The 18,799-nt window shown below is 34.3% G+C and overlaps 1 protein-coding gene across 1 annotated transcript in view; it reads right to left on the bottom strand.

Annotated features, from left to right (window-relative positions):
* The window catches only part of LOC100379064 (poly [ADP-ribose] polymerase tankyrase-like), a 93,962-nt gene extending 85,388 nt beyond the window's left edge, over positions 1-8,574 (bottom strand). The window contains exon 1 of the mRNA XM_085495486.1: positions 8,341-8,574. Within this exon, the coding sequence (XP_085351612.1) occupies positions 8,341-8,460 (120 nt within the window). The 5' untranslated portion in view covers positions 8,461-8,574. The remainder of the gene's footprint in view (positions 1-8,340) is intronic.
* Positions 8,575-18,799: the final 10,225 nt, after the last annotated feature.

Raw genomic sequence — 18,799 nt, 5'->3', positions numbered from 1 at the left:
ATGATGCACAGTATCGTGATTCCGTGTCACATTATGTACAATGTCAACATGATGCACAGTATCATCGTGATTCCGTGTCACATTATGTACAATGTCAACATGATGCACAGTATCATCGTGATTTCGTGTCACATTATGTACAATGTCAGCATGATGCACAGTATCATCGTGATTCCGTGTCACATTATGTACAATGTCAACATGATGCACAGTATCATCGTGATTCCGTGTCACATTATGTACAATGTCAACATGATGCACAGTATCATCGTGATTCCGTGTCACATTATGTACAATGTCAACATGATGCACAGTATCATCGTGATTCCGTGTAACATTATGTACAATGTCAACATGATGCACAGTATCATCGTGATTCCGTGTTACATTATGTACAATGTCAACATGATGCACAGTATCATTGTGATTCTGTGTAACATTATGTACAATGTCAATATGAAGCAGTCTCCATGTGCTTCTGCTCCAATGTGATGTAGACTCAACGTGATGCGGCCTCCAAGTGATTCAGTGTCAATGTGATGCAGTCTCCATGTGATTCAGTGTCAATGTGATGCAGTCTCCATGTGATTCAGTGTCAATGTGATTCAGTGTCAATGTGATGCAGTATCCACTTAATACTGTTTCAACTATATGTAATACCTACGTAATGAAGGGTCAATGCACAGTTTCTACATAACCCATGTAGTGTCAATGTGATGGTGCAGTGTAAATATGACATGTAGTCTTAATATGATGTTGCCGTGTGTGCGTGTGTGACATACAGGCTTCATTTCAATTATATAACATTCTATGACGTAATATAAGATTGCAAGGAGTGAAGGAGAATGCGTACACATGAGATCATACATTTATTTGACAGTACTTGTACATCAAAAACAGTCATACACATAACACAACAGAGGTGGCTACACCACACAAACTAAAAGGAGATGAAATTGAGCAGAAACAAATTATAGGATACTGAGAAAATTTGTATCAATGGTTACCAGCCTTTGTGGTGGTGATACAGACATGAGGTCACCAAGTCATTGACAACACTGAGGTTGTCATAGCAATACTTTATTCCAGGTAGACTATAATGTATATAAAGTACATGTATGGCATACTCCTAGGGCTCAATCATCAACATACCGTACTACTCACTTCAGAATGCTTCCCCAATATATCATACCAATATTCTTCCAAATTGTCTTTTAAGTTGATTCTAAAATAGTTATTTAAATAAAATTGTCTATTGTCCACTCATATTTTATGAAATTCAAGGAAGTTGACACAAGGTCACGTCACATCATTATTGAATATTCAATTCTGTATTCATATTCAGTATAGAAAAATTTATGTATATACTGGGTTTTTTTTTTAATTATTCTACTTTAAAATTGTTATTATAATTGCAAAATTTAATTTTGATTTTACTTTTTTTTTCATTCTGACAACCAACCTAAATTAAAGAAAGCTTAGAAAAAACTCCTGTGTGCTGAAGGTATTGGAGGCATGAAGTTAGCACATGTGCTTATATTAGAGCAAGTACATCATTTAAAAATATAACTGCAAGCAATGATCTGGGGAGAAGGGTTCAAGTAGCTATAGTTTAACAATTTTAAATATGTAATGAAATAATTACCATATATGACTTGATATTTGGTCATATATCTTGTCAGACAAAATTATAGCACCAGTTGCATGTCCCCTATCAGCAACATTGCTTATATCACATTGATTTCAACCCCAAACACATTATCCTAGGGCATCTATGTACCACATTTCATCAAAATCTGTTGAATGGTACTTGAGAAACATATGAAAATGCTTAAAATGTGCTAATCAATATGCAAATTGCATTATTAATATGCATAGATTTTTAACCCAAAACTAATCAGGCCTGTGAATAGTCATGGAGCATCTATGTACCAAGTTTCATTGAAATGTAATGATTGGTATTTGAAATATTAGCGAGAAGACCAAAAAATTTACTAATTATGCAAATTATGTAATTAATCTGCATTGTCTTATGACATCTATGTACCAAGTTTCATTGTAATGTGATGATTAGTACTTGAGATATCAGTAGAAACGTCGAACATTGACAATTCATTATGCAAATTAGGTAATCAATATGCAACTTAATGCAAGGGATTTCTACCAAAATCTAATTAAGTCTGCGCATTGTCCAGAGCATCTATGTACCAGGCTTCATCAAAATCCAATTAGTGGTTCTTTAGATATCAGTGGAACAGCTAAAAATCAGCTAATTATCATGCAAATTAGGTAATTAGTAAGCATGGATTTTAACCAAAACCTAATCAAATCTGCATATTAGCCCAGAGCATCTATGCATCAAGTTTCATCAAAAACCAACATATGGTTCTTGAGATATTAGTGGAACAGAGACACACACACACACACACACACACACACATACACATACAGACACACTATTTGCAAAGACTCCCATTGTGTGCTTCACACGCGGGAGTAAAAAAATGTGACAATGCATACATTTTTCAACTGGCCTTTTTACAACAACCATGAACATGAATATATTTCTCTTATAAAGACATCCTGAAAGTACCCGTACAGTGTATAGCTAAGCAGAATCCAAGAAACAAATTCACCTCGCAGATATAATTAACATACATGTACCTTTAAATAGTCCCAGTACATGTAGGTCTAATGTGTTAAATTTCAATAAACTGGCTCAGCATTTTGTTTAGGAGTACACATTGTTGGGCAGATGATAACTACTACTAATCTCACAAAAGCTTGTGTCACAGACAGTGGAACACACTCATGTATTTAATATGTGTGGGAGTATAAACAAGAAGACATCGTCGTCATCGCACTACAATTGCCAGTAGCGACCACAGATACGCAGCGAATCCAAGTTATTTTACAAAATATAAACCACCACATCATCACTCCCCTGAATATAAGACATGATGGTAGAGGTTTCAGTTATGCATCAACGTTTAGTTTATAAGACATGATGGTAGAGGTTTCAGTTATGCATCAACGTTTAGTTTATCAACCGAATAAACTGAGCAACAGTAAAATCATGATTAATTGGGTGACAAAGGGTCATTAATGAATGTCTGCTATCGAATCCATTATATGAATATGACCCCAATTTACACAAATTAATATTCATTTTTGCCCTGAAATTTTCCAATATTTAGCACTTCATATTGAAATTTGGTCAGAACATGATAGATATCAGAAAGACTAACATTTTATTACAATATTTTGATAAACTCAGTCATTTCCATGGTAATGAGTAAAGAGTGATGTTTACTGTTTTATATGGCAAACAAAAATTTTTTGAGGATGAAGAAATACATGTAGTTTATACAAGCATGTGATATATCAGTATCCTTACAGGGTAGGAAGTGCATAATTTAGCAACCAGGTCAATTTCAAAAAATGTTTCAGCAATATGGGTTATTATTTCCAAAAGATGCAACTGTTTGAAAACAAGAATCATGTATAAAAATCAAATTTACATATGTATGAACATATTCACTGGGTAGCACAAGTGTTTCTACATGGTTAAATTTCAAATGAAAACTTTTTTTTTTTACAGAAATTCTGGGTTTCTGGGTCAATACCCATTTGAAGCTTGTAATCAGTCTATCCGACTGCACTATAACATAGTGACTGTACATTCCCTGCTTTTGATTTCACTAATTTGTCATCAGATAGAGTTGTTTTTAACTTGAATAATAGGGTCACACTATAGGAACACAACAAAAGCATAAGCTATTCCAAGACTGAGTTGTAAAGGCTTTTTAACATTGCACTGGGTGATGACAATTTATCAGTTGAATGCCTAAATATCAGTTACCAATTTTTAAAAGGTGAATTATTTTTTTAAATATGGCAGGATAGTGTTACTAGCAAACCATGGTGAAAAGAAAAGTTGCAAAACTGAGATAATGAAGCAATTTCAATAGAATTGGTGACCTGGCTAAAATACCTATTGTTGAGTTTATAACCAGTGATCTTGACAACATAAAGAGAGAAATGGTTTGCCAGACTGAGCAAAAATCAAGACAGAATTCATGGATACGAAATACCATGGTAATCTGTGAGGCATGACCTACTTAAATCAATAATGAAATGAGACAAAAGGTCACAGCAGTAGTCACATGATGTGACATCATTTACACAAGCATTTCAAACTAAAATCACAGATTATATTCAGATTATTTTCTACAATGCCAAAATTAATTTTATACAGTATTTTTAAGAGTCGCGTAAAATTTTTCCTTGGAAATTAATTAGCATATGTCTGGGGTAATTCCTTGTAAATGCCACTAGGTCAACAAAACAGGGACGTTTATCATCATTATTCATGGACAGGAATCAACAACTACATGTAATATCAAGGCACTTCATTTGGCCGTGCGACAAGACACGTATATTTCAAACAGATTAAATGTAACAGTGTAGCTTTTGCACCTTGACAATGAGGAATATCAATCTATTTCTCTATTCTATGTGGAAATCAAAGAACAGAAATGAGGAACAAAGTTTTTTTTTTTATTTGACCTTATCAGTAAACCCCATTAATCATAAATCTATTGAAGACACTCTATCATTTCTGAACATCAGAGGAGGCATAATTAATTCAGGTGGATCCTATATTTGTATTGACACTTTATACGTACAATCAGTAAAATATTCATTTTCCATAGCATGAATACAGCCTGTTAAATACTTATTGACATTGCAATTATTAAGAGTAACATAGACAACAATACATTGTAGACATGTTGCATAAAAGACATATTCAGAGATAGAAAATTTTCTTATTTATTTAGTAAGTTTTGAGCAAATTCACAAATTTTTCAGTTAAAAAACAAATGAATAATGAATGCAAGTACACTATTTAGTATTACGCTTACCGGTATAACAAGGTACAATGATATGAAATATTTCTCAACATACAAATCCAAATCAAAGCAAGCTTAGAAAAAAATCCTGTGTGCTGAAAGTACCAGGTAATACTTAGCCTTCCAAATAAGACAATTGTCAACTAATATTTGTCTGCTATTTAAGATGTACATTTACAACATGAAAACAACAATGCCAGTCACATTATTGAAATTTATCATACTTACAGAAAATACATTTGATTTTATATCTGTCGTTTTCAGTCTTATTAATTCTAGAGCGCAAATTCAATTTAAATCTTATTTTTTGAGATATCAGAAATTGACTAAAAATAATAAAATAATCAATATGCAAGTTTTTCATTATCAATAATGTTGATGGATGTATATACGGTAATTCCCAAACAAATTGAATTGTTGTATTGTCTTAATTTATGTAACAAACTTCATGAAATAATTTGATAGGTAAATAAGATATTGATGAAAAAGCTGAAACCTGACTAATTACTGTAAAAGGATTAATTATTCAATGGGTTTTAATTTTGCTTATTTCGCTGACTGGAAAATGCGCTAAATTAAAACCCAGTGAATATGTAAAATTTAGCATAGAACACATTATCTAAATGATAAAACCGTGAATATAAAACCCACTGATTATGCCTGAAATTGAGTGAAAATTAGTCATTTTACATTATTATGCAAATCAGGTAATTAATATGTACAGATTTTAATGTAAAACTAATAAGATCTGTGCCATGTAACACACCATCAATGTACCAAGTTTCATTAAAATGTGATTTGAACTTAGGTAACTAATATGCACAGATTATTTATTCAAAACTAATTAGATCTGAGCATAGTCCTAGAGCATATATTTCATAGAAATGTAATGATTAGAAATTGAAATATCCGCGAAAAAGCCAAAAATGTACTAATTATGCAAATTAGGTAATTAATATAAACAGATATTAACCCAAAACTTCTATGCATTGTTCTATGACATCTATGTAGTAAGTTTCATTGTAATGTGATGATTATTACTTGAGTGGAAAATAGACTAATCACTATGCAAATTAGGTAATTAATAAGCATGGATGTTTACCCATAACTAATTGTCCCAATTGTCACATTGTCCCGAATTTCATCAAAATCCAATAAGTGGTTATTTAGATAACAGTAGAACAGTCTTGCAACAGCTAAAAATTAGCCAATTATCATTGCAAATTAAGTAATTAATGTGGGGGGGATTGAGAATAGGATTTCACACTAGTTCCTTACACAGTGCCTTGCACCCACCCAAGTCCCAGACATTCAGTAAAGCGGTTAATTTGAATAGTAGTGAGGTATTTGTAGGTTCTTAGAGAATGGCAAAATGGGTGATTAATGAGAAAATGAAAATTGAGTGTAAAATAAACTGCAATAGTATACAACAATGGAAGCTATTTTGGTACTCATTACAGTCAAATTAAACATGAAGAAGACGAGATGATGTCATTGAAAAAAAACACAGCATACAATACAGATATCCCTATGATTCTTTGAATTGGTGTTCAAGAGAATCCAACATCATGCCAGCTAGCAACAGATGATACATTATGGAGAAATTACAACACAAATGTTGTGACTCAGATGGCTTTGATATTTGCAGAGAAACTGTACTTTTAAAAAATCTACTAAAAAATTTATATAAATGTATAGATTTATTGGTAGATTGTCATTGGTGCTGCCAAGAAGGTACCTTCAGGTTAATAAGGTATATCATTTACATTATGCAGAGTTCTCCATAGGTATGGACAAGCAAGGTGATGTATTTCCATTACATTTTGAACAGTATAATTTTTTTTTCAATTGCTGGTGTATCATTTTTTTATATTTTTTTTGTCACAATTTCTTTGTTTAAATTTGGACTGAATGGATATAATGTCTACAACATTTTGGAGAAAGCTAGAAAAGATTACTTACTATTTACTTAGCCAGTCAAAAGGTCAAAGGTTAATATAATTATAAGCATAGCATAAAACTGGTATTAGCATAGTTTTACATAATAATTCATTTTACAATAAGTTTTCATCAGATACATATTTGGAATGTATTTTTATTGTTTAAGAGATTTGTTTGGAACTGTGAAAGATGTAATTTTATCGTTCAATAAATTTATGAATATATGTACATGTACATGACTGTGGTAGTTGTACCTTCTTGCCTTTCCTTTCAGAGATTTGTCATTAGCAACAACAGTGTAAAGCAATTCATTGTAGCAATTGTAATGATGTCGTCTGCTAAATGTTTAGTAGTGAGTGTTGTTGGATAGATTGTACGACCACACACTCTTATCCCGACTACCTAACAACCATCTGTTTAATTGTATACATTCATACTTCATTTTATCATTCTATTTCTGGTTATCATTCAAAATAATTAATTAAAATAACTGAAATGTTTCCGGAATCTAGTGTGAGCTACTGTTTAACACCTCTGACGACAATGAGAATGATAGAATGCTTTGGCAAAAACAGGTGACAGATGCACTTTATGTGGTAGACAGTTTCATAAAGGTGGAGTTGCTTGTGAGAAAGCTCGTTTGAAACATTACAATATTATTTAAAAAAAAGCTAAACATGTTTTTAACTTTGCATGGCCATGTACACATAACACATGATAAGATAGACATGTGTTTGTACTATGAAGGGCTACAACTGTTTACTTAAGTAATACTAAAGTATTGATTAAGAAATACACATGTATTCATGTATATGGATGGCTTCAAGACCCATGTTTTCAACAAAATATCTGATACAGATACCAAGAGTAGAATTATATTATTTGCTATAGATTTCAATTGCATAGTGGGTGGGGTTGAAATGCTTGTAATAAAACAACTACGCTTGGGAACCAGGCAATAAAAACATCAAATTTATTTGTCTATTAAAACATTACTAAAGTGTTAAGCAGCATGTAAGTGAGAAAACAGATAAATACCGAGATACTTCAAATTACGATGACTAATACATAAATTAGGGTGTATTTATTGTTTATTATAGGTAGATTAACTTTGCAATGATTTAAATCTTAAAAAAACAAACAATTGAATTTGTTTACTATTTAAGCATACATCTCATAAATCGCATAATGAGGTCACAGGCAGTAGCCACCACACTGCGTTAACATGTTTCGATACCAATCTACCTGTCGCATGACCTTCATGACCCCATATTTCAGTTCCTGAAAGCAGTCTCTGTGAATGTTTCTAAAAAGCATGTTATGACAACACTGTCTGTGGCAATGATAATTAACCATAAAGCTATGTAAGCCATGACCTTGAAAGTACTCAGTGCAGAATCACAGGTTTTTTTCCTTGCTCATACCACCCTGCTTTCAAAACACTTATAAAGCCATAATTTTATCATCGGATCTTTCATATACATACCGGTATATAGGGCATCAACAAACGACTCCCAATACCTAAATCACGTATATGCTGCTGGGTTGTGCGCACAGGTGTCGTTCTTGCCTGCCGTTGCTCCATTCGTTTTGTGCGGGTACTCATTTTGTGTAAGATTATAAAGTGACAAGACTTCCATGAAAACAGCCCGTACTGCCACTAAACGCACTTCTTCCTCCCTTAGCTATTTTCTGTGTAGCCTGGGTATGACCCCACGTTTTAATAATCAGCCAATCACCACCAGGCATTTGATACATGCTTCAGCCTGCTTGAAATGTATTCATATGCAGATTATTGTGTGTATATGCAAGACAGCTACAATGTTCTTGTGGTCTCTCGTTTATGAGTCACACATGTACCCCCTTTTTCGTCAAGTCCCAGGGCCCGTCCCAGTGGTAATTAATCGTAACGTCAATGATGTTTTTACGGCGGGTAATGAAAACGCCGAACGGGCGTGATAAAAATAATGAAACAAGGTCAGAGCAGGAGGCGTTTGTATCGTCAATATTGTGGACAGCACATTATCCGCTGAGATGCATGTGCAGACGGCGGAATCGTGGTCACCGGCCAGTCTGACACCGAATGGCATGTACGCGAACCCGACGCACACGGCACTGTGTTGGTCTGTATGCATATCGATACACGTTTAGTTTGTTGTAAATTCGATGATATTTTCACGTTTTATAATGAGCTTTGCAATATTCAAATAGGGCGATGTTTAAAACCGTACTAGTATATCGCATTATAATAACAAGCATTGCAAAGCATCGTTGCCGCCGCCAAACAGAGATCGCCATAGCTATACGACACCCAGTCGTATAATAACCAGCATTTCAATGCAATAAAGATTAACAGAAACCAAGAAGCTATTTATAAAATAAAGGAGGGGGTAGAAATATTTAACAAAACGTAAATAGAATGGCTAGATTTTAACAGATTGAAACCGGAGTCAGTCATTCAAACACAACAACACACAAAGCAGCGAGGCTGTTTTTGCTTCCTCCGTCTGTACTATGCAAAACTCGACTAAACGGTTGACCTAACTGTCTGATTAAATCTAAAGGCTCTAGACAAAACTGGGATAGTGTCAAAATACACAATAGAAGATATTAAAAATTACCTCCTCTTCTGCAATACGTATCCTAATAGCACATTGACTCACACTGCAACCGCCATCTTGAACGCTGCCGGTGACCACAGCGATTCGACGGCGCTGTTCCAAACACCGCACGCACCCCGACACTTTTGTGATTCCACGATTTACCTCTCCCCATTCAATCTCCTGCTCAAACATGGAACGAGCTAAAGTAAATTGTATATGTTATTTTTATATGCTGAGATTGTGATTTCCAGTTATAGCTGTGTTTCAGTAAATGTTGGTGTTTTAGCGATTCCTGAATGATTAAATATTGCAAATCTTTTAATGATATTAAGCGGTTCGGTTTGTTGTCTGGTTGTAGAAGTTCTCCCATAGAAACAACCCACGAATAATACCCGTTAAAATAATAATTATTTGTTCAGCTAAAATTTTTACATGTAATTGTCCACAATGTGTCAAATCCGTACAAAATTTAATATGTCCTTGGTCATTATTTTAACTTAATGGTTTCACATTTTTCTTTACCGAGACTGAAGTATTAGTTAACTTCTGTGCCATGGCAGAATTGATCAGTATCAGTATCAAAGAATTCCATTTCACTGTTATGACAGACAGAGAGTATTTTGTTCAGCCTGGTAATTATGTTTCATTGCTGGTATGTATGTCAACAAATGTTTGATTTTAGATTTTGCTTTTTTGTGTGTTGTCATGCGTTTTACACTGTTATTGTAATTTGTAGTTCATTGTATGAATAAATTAATTAATAGTCCAAACAGTATCTTGCGTGGATGTTATGTCAAACATACATGGTATACAAACATGTTACCAGATTACCTTCCAAAGCGAATGGGTTGAGTGTCTTGTAGGATAAGTACATATAACTTAACATCTCTTCGCAAACGACATGATTGGCTAAAGACGGTATATTTACTGTATTATGCAAACAATCTCCCAATCTGTCGCTACATCATTTATTCGTAGGAGTCTAGTCTCTTCTCTCTCTACGTCCGTCGCCGTGGAGTAAACATAGGCAAGAGGGCGCAATTTATAGGAAACGTGTACTTATAACCTCAGACAACTAATAAATTGTCTGGATATAGCCATGCCGTGGAGCTCCGCGGTATAACATAAGCACCATAACTGGATTAGTGTCATAATTTGGGTCGCATGCAATATCCAAAGGATTTGCTGTTTCCGAAATAGGAAAAAGAATTTGCGAATTGTGTTTAAATAATAAAGTAGAAGATGAGTACCATTTTATTATTAAATGCCCCTTTTACGAAAAATCGCGGAAAACACTATTTGAAGAGACTACTAAACACATTATAAACTTCATGAATATGACTACAACAAATTTTTAAAATTAATGGGTGATACAAACCTGAATGTACCAATACCAGTTGTCCAATTTATCAAAAATAACACGAACATTAGACAGCAACATCTTCAGGCAAATTAACATAAATATTTTTCTCTTTCAATACTTTTTTCCCATGTTTTATTGATTTCTATTGCTTATTTTTGTGTAATTATCACCATTTTTTCAGTAGTAGTTTTTTTTTTTTTTTTTAAATCATTGTTTTTATTAAATCATTGTCGTGCTGTAGATAGTATTTTTTGTAGAATTGTTATGTTTTAAAATATGTTTTAAATATGTGTTCTAGTAATTAGTGTAATCATTTTAAGTGTTTCAATAAACGGCTGTTATCAAATGTTTAGTCATTCTATGGAGTTATAGTGAAGGGGTTTTGTGCCGTCACCTTGTAACTATCACTCTCATACCAAAAACTACACATAACAACATGTTCAGTCAAACCACGGAGCTATCATGAGATTTATACCTGCTATGTTCACACTTAATCTCTCCTCCGTTTTCTATTTTAATTGTAACTGTCCCTATATAGCACTGTTGCAGGCAGAAGGGCGGCAGAACAAAATGATAATGATAACCTTTATGCCTCGCTCATAAAGCGAAACTATAATAGCATTAGCAAAGTTGGTTTTATGATAATCTAAAACTTACACATTCTTTACCTTTTCTGTAGACTTATTCGACTGTTTATTTGACTACTAGTAAGTTAGTACAATTATCAACTAATAAAAGCACTTTCTTCAACACGTTTACTACTATAATACTGTACAGTGGCTGACTTGAATTGGTCACCATAACTTGCTTATTACGGTGCGTGAAATCATAGACCTTTCTAGGATCTATGGTGAAATCAATACACCAAAACAAATCTAAAAATAATTCTACGCAAATTCACAATGACAATTTGGATATATCATGGTCACGTGACGATTACGGCACAAAAACCACGATCGCAAAGTATAATCCGAGTTTTCGGTACTTTGATATCTTATTTATTGCTGTGGGCGTACAGACACGGGGTGTTCCAGAACGTCAATCGGCCAGTGCCAGACAACCGTGCAGCATGGAGCTCCATGAGTGGAGTAAATAACGAAATCATCCGGTGACACCCCGTGAAAGGCAGACACTGAGTACTCCGATGCTGAAATACCCGTGGGGGAGGGGGTATTGCTTTCATATGCGGGTATGCGCCATTGACACGGTCTTTTGGGTCCAATTTTCAACTTGCTCATGACAAGATTTTCGGCCAATATGTACCCTGAACAAAATAATTCTACTCTCGGTATCTGTGTTTTCAACTTGCTTCTGAGCATTGTCACTAAAAGTTCAGGTGAGTATCCCCAACCCCTCCAAGGTGAAATATATAAATAGACTAGCACAATTTCAAAAGACGTTTTTAATTGAGCTAGTGATAATATATTTCTGTATAGTCAATCGATCGATACGGCATAGACGATTATGTGAGAAAGTTTTTAAATTATACACTATCCACAAAGCATATTACTCCTGATATCACATTCCGCGATGTACAAAACGTCATTCTCATTATTTGTCGCAATCGTTGCTAGAGGGCGTAGTCTCATTACCATGTTCTATATGAATGGTCGTGATGTGGTCACGAGGTAATATGGTAATATATGTTATAGAACCAATAAAGCAGATACAAATATGGATCATGACAACAAACTTAAGATTAATATTACTAAATAAAAAACACAATTATTTATGGTGTATAGTTTTAATTATATTATTTGCAATGCACATTTAAATTATTCATTTTATTAATAGGTGCGTATATTCATAGTTTATGACGTCACGAGGTGTTGCAATGTCAAGTAATTCCTACGTCAAATGATTATACATCTTCCATATTTGTTTCGTGCATGTCATCGTCTGATTCGCTGTCGCTTTCATAATCTGAAGCATAACTTAGACAGCGTCTGTAATTAGGAAAATGAATCAAATAATTAATATATAATATTATTGCTGTTTACAGAAATGCCAATTTATTATTGAACACTATAACATTTTCTGCTACAATTGTACACACTTACATTAAGTATTTATTTTTTAAAAGACATCCAAGAGAAAGTGTTTTATGGAGGTAGGGTGGGTGGAGGTATTCTAGTATTAAACTAAGTTAACCATGGGAACAAGACTTAAATGGTTTACCTTTTTGAGGTAGCGTGTTCCTTATCAAAACAGTAATGGCTCAATAGTTTTACTAAACTGATGCCTGGCTTCACCATGTGTTGCCTCTCACCGTTGTCCCAACCAATGACAGCGTTTCTCCCAGAGAAACGTAACTGCTCGAAAAATGGCAGCGAAGCATAAAGTTCAGTATAGCTATCTTTAAGTCCAATGGGCTGCGTAAAAAATAGTATAACAGTTAGATAATTGACGTGTATTGTTATTTAGTGACCGGACTTATCTGTGTGCAGTATAATGAACGAAAATGATATATTTTGCAGAAAATTGTATTATTTTCCACCATCCCACTCTTCAAATACTTTGTTTATATTTACCTCAAACCGACTTCCGTTAAAGATGTTATGTCCATTTATGTCGGTCAGTACTTTAGTTGGAGGTTCATCGTGTATCATTTGTTCAAAGCGTCGTTTTCGTGCCTTCTGATTTGACACTTGTTCATTCATGAGGTCTAAAGGACTACATCCTATATATTGTGTTTGTCCGTTGATGTTTTGAGTACAAATAACGCAACGTGGACCATGCATAATCTGAAAACATTAAGTAAATCGATGGTTTATAAACTAATCTTATAAAATACATTGTGTAGCAAATATAATCTATCCAGACTAGTACACTCTCGTCTTCTGCTTTGTCACAAACTTAAACGATTGCTGCATGTATATTTCTATAAAAAAACAAAAAATCCAAATCGTCATATTTTTGCACTCACCTGTACTGGCACATGTTTATCTTTCGCATCACGAATGTATTCAAATCGGAGGGCCTCTCTTTGTTCTTCCACTTGGGTATCGTATATCAATATTTGTTGTTTGTGATAGTCATTAAAATATTGTTCCTTATAATGGTCATCAACGAGTCTAAACTCATTGTACGATTCAATCAATCCATTACCATGATTTATTTCAAGACTGTGACGGTGTGGGACATCGTAACTTGGTGTTGGTTTGGCAAGACCGTCTTGAATATTCACTCTCACATTACCTGCCGATTTACTTAATCGATAAGAAAAGGTTGGTGGCGGTCGCTTGCGAACTGGTGTTCTCTTTTCGCTTGCACGTTCCGAGTCCAAGGATGGTCTTGCATATGGCTTAGATCTCCGTTTTCTAAGAATAGAACGACCTGCGACATATGTAGAGACGGAACCACGAAGTGTTGAATCCAAATCCGCCAAAGAAACTTTTGAATTCTAGAAGCGATATAATAAAAGTACTAGTGGTTCAGTCAAATAAATTATAATTCTAATTAAGGTAGAGATGCATGTTCGTGGGCACTTGGGAGTGAAATTTTTTTTGCTTTTTATTATCCAAAAAGTCTTGGCTATAGACTGTTGAAATTTTTGAAAATTGTGAATAGTGGAACATACTCAAAAAACGATTTTAATATTTTAAAACAGGTGCAAACATTATCTCTTTTGAATACTTAGCAAGATTTAGCAAGGCTGTACATAAATAATAATAAAAATGGCGAAAAAAAGAAATGATGGGATCTCTATATTATGCACTGTATTTAACTTTTTATAAAACGATAATACATTTAAATTTGAAACTGTAACAGCCATTTTAATTATGAGCATTAGCAAACTTCTTACTGAGTGAATTGTTATGCAAATTAGCAATTATCTCAGCTTCTTTTTAGTGCACATTCCAGATTTTTAAAAAAATAGCTTCTAGACGCTTTGACCTTTTGTTTTGAAATTTTCACAAATATTGACAATGTGTTTATCTTCAAAACGCCGTCGGGACATTGTTTTTAGTTGAATAGTATTACAGCAATCGTACAGACAACTAGCCTGGATGTTAATTTATGCATAAACTTGAAATAGTGAAATTTGAGCTTCTGCCCTACAAAATTGACAACTGGTAGACAGTTTTCAAGACGGCACTTTCTTCATAGTAAACAGATGTAACCATAAACCAATTTTGACAGGAAACAGAAGCATGGTTTAGAAGCTAATTTTTTTTAAATCACTTTTGACCAAAAAAGCACATTTTTGTGCATATTTCAAACTACAGTGTCCATAAAAATAAAATACTAACAAAACTTTAAAATTCATACAATAAGCTTTCAGAAAATATATAGTTTTGTGGACAAGGGAAGTCATCTTGGTTTCCTAATTAACTAATTAAAATACATGTCAGGTAAACAGCATCTCTGCCTTAAAAATAAATACAAATAAGTCTCAACTCACCTTGATTTCAAGACGTGACTTCACTGTGTTTGGTAAACTTTTTGTACTTTGAGGTGGTTTAGGAGAGACAATCTTCGCAGTTTTAAAAAGACTACTAAGCTCTGCCATCACTCGCTTTTCCGAGTCGATGTCATCACCAAGTTGATTTACATCAGTATTGTTTTCAATCACCAGTTTTGGTTCACATGACTAGGAAAACAATATATTAATTAAAAAAGATGCATAATTACCATACTAATTGTGTGAATTAATCGTATTTATGAGAATGTATAGATATATACTAGACTTGGACTCACCTGGGTTTCAGGACATGACTTTACTGTGTCTGGCAAACTCTGGGTACTTTGTGGTGGGTTGTTGGAAGCAATGCACAAGTTTTTAATAAGAATAGTAAGTTCTGCTACTTCACGCATCTCCGACTCATTGTCACCATCAAGTTCATTTACGTCGGCATTGCTTTCAAGTTTTGGATTTTGTGACTAGGAAAATAAGACATATCAATTATAAAGATGCATAATTACCAAACAAATGTTGCGAATTAATCGAATTACAACAAAATATAGCTACATTCGAGACAACTGGCTGCTTTCAAAGAATGAAGTTAGGGAAGAATAGACGTACCTCATCAATGTTTCCGCTATAAGTTTTATTCTCTGGTACTGGAGTGCACTTTTTTATTGTTACACCATCACCTTTGCCGCCGGGTTGTGAAATAAATTGCGGTCTAAAATCACCGAAGTTAATTTTACTGGGTTCTTCTAACCCTACTGGAATACTTCTGTCTGTATAGTTGAGCCAAGACATTGTTATCGAAGAGTAAAGGTGTTGTTTTCAGAGAGAAATATGCATACGTGCATATGTACTGAGTACTCAATGCATATAAAACAAATACATCTTAGTAGTTCTAAGATTCTATTACTCTATGACGTAAAATAATAAAGCAAGACGCGGACAATCGATTGTCACACGCTTGCGTGGCGCGGCCATTGTCCAACGTTGATGGCGCTCTTTTGTCTGCACACCAGACTCTGCAAGGCGTTTCCCATCTGATTCATATGTCTACTTTTTCCATTTATATAACTTGTTCCCTGTTGCATAGCGCCGAGGACTCTTACAAGACCGAGGCGGCACCACAAAAGAACCTATTCATTTACGATAGCGACTCATATTTATGAGTACTTGAAGGTCGCAATTATTGCGAATTTATCGAGTTTTAATTTTTTTATTAAGTATTTGTTTGTCAAGCAACATTGTGGCCTCGTGATTGTCATAGCGTACGTGTATGGGAGTCACGTGACTTTTTTGTATAGAAGGAACAATGGGATAATAACAAGCGCGTCATCAGACCCCGACCCCAAACACTTAAAGATAGACGCCCTCGTAGTCGCACTCTATCTATTAGTAACAGACATATTTCTTAAGAAACAAAAGCTAGAAACTTACTGAGTTTACTCATAATTCGGACAGCTTCGAATACAATAATATGGGCGAAGGGCTATTATTATATAACAAATATGGGCGAAGAACCATGGTTATATAATAGATACGAGAAAGGGACCAAGATTATATAATAAATAAATAATTTAAGAGATTTTTCACAGAATAATCCTCAACCAAGAACTTTACTTAGAAACATACAGATTGTATCTATTGCAAAACAGGACAACCGACAACCAGTTTGGCGCTACTAGTTTCTTGCTTTCTTGTTTCGTGTAATTGTATTGCGTTCAAAATTCTATCATTTAAAACGGCGCATGCACACACAGTGATTTCCCGAACACCATACTAATTAGGTAACTTGGCTCTGGTAAAAGTTATTGAAAATATTATATTCAATTTTGAGCAATAGCACCAGAGTGGAATATCAACGTGCCTCTGCATTCTCCACAAATTTCATAACTTGCTATGACCACGTGAAAGAAAAAGGTGTGAGATTGTGATTGGCAACATCACTTTTAATGAAGCCCAATACATATAGAAACTGAAAGTAGGGTTGAAAAAAGTATAGCAGCTGGTGTCAGGTTCAACCTTTTTTGTCTGGCTCCCTGACTACAGTTTAGTTTCTCGGCTATTTTTTAGCTCGTGAAGATAGAATCAGATAATTTATAATTACCATGTTGGCTTGGCTATCCGAAGACATTTTGGCACAGTTTTACTGAAAAAAAGAATTTTTTTAATTGTTTATGGATAATAATTTATGCAAATAAGAAACCTTTTTTTTGAGCCAACCGTGTCATTTAAGACACTTATGATGTCAGCACTTGCCATTAGTTAAATGCTTAAGAGTTGTTGATTGTAACAGGAAGAAGATATTGGTTCGTGGCTGTACCTTCTGTGGCCTGTTATAGGTTCGAATCTTCCTGGATTACACGATAATGTATTTCATCTTCAATTGTATACATATTTTGAAATTGTTATCTTTGATTGTGTCACGGTCAATGTGTAAATCCTGTGTCCTAAATTTGGATAAGCATTTTAATTTCCGTGTTTAAAATTAATGAAGTTCAATGTAATATAATATATTAAGTATGGGCAAAGGGATGCGTTAGTGAGAAGCGACTGTGTTAATTCGCACGTATGGGCAAAGGGATGCGTTAGTGAGAAGCGACTGTGTTAATTCGCTATTTTACATTGGCTAGTCGAGGGAAACGCATTTGCTTTCTGAATTTCGTGGTTAAGGGGAAACTTCGCATCATTCTGATTAAAATAATATCCTAGTTTAGGCCTTTAAAAAAATGTTTTTAATTATTTTTATTATATATTTTTTTTAAATTTATTATTAGCAGTTTGTTAAGAGGTTTGGTAATTGCAAAAGCCCACAAGGATATGATGCCCATGTGAATCCCATTCAAATTTTGTATAAGCTACAGCCAAATCACAGCTAGCTTTTTATATTGACCGATGGCATACTCAAATAAAATAATCAACAATCCAATGCACAAAAAAGATCACGTTGCGTGGCGTGACATTTTGAAGACAATTATCTCAATTCAAGGTTGGCCAGGGAAAATGCCCGGAAAAGGTGGTTATATAATTGGGTTAATTTCTCAATTACCTTTGAAGGCTAGAAATTCATGTTCTGTCGTCTACTGTGACGGACAATTTATTTAATTTTTCGTTTTACCGGCGTGTTCTTGACTATATTTTCTTTAACAAAACATGGCCAGACATTACCATCTCGTTCGTCAGTGCGATTGATTGCCGAAGCCCTGCACGATTTATTTGGGGGAAATGGGGAGGGGCTGCTACGATTGCCGCAACAGAACACAAAAATACAACTGCAAATTTAAATGTCTTCGGCATAAAGAATTCATTTATATGCAACTTTTGCGTAGTTTATTTACAGTTATACTACTTTTTGTCTCGTCCCCATTGTTCTAACTGTTTCTTACTTTCGTTAGCGGACAGTTTCAACCTAATTAATTATGCATTCTTGTTAACTGTACTGTTTTATCAGTAGATTAACAAGCCGGGACTGTTAATAATGAATGGGTTAATTTAAATATTCATGAGCACAACAGGAGTGAAAAGCTGATTAACATAACAGGTGGCCACTGAATGAAAACAAAGAACA

The sequence above is a fragment of the Saccoglossus kowalevskii genome, chromosome 2 (genome assembly GCF_978046115.1).
Source record: "Saccoglossus kowalevskii chromosome 2, keSacKowa6.1, whole genome shotgun sequence".
Lineage (NCBI taxonomy): Eukaryota > Metazoa > Hemichordata > Enteropneusta > Harrimaniidae > Saccoglossus > Saccoglossus kowalevskii.
The sequence above is the reverse complement of the archived record's forward strand: the minus strand, read 5'-3'. Positions and strand labels throughout refer to the sequence as shown.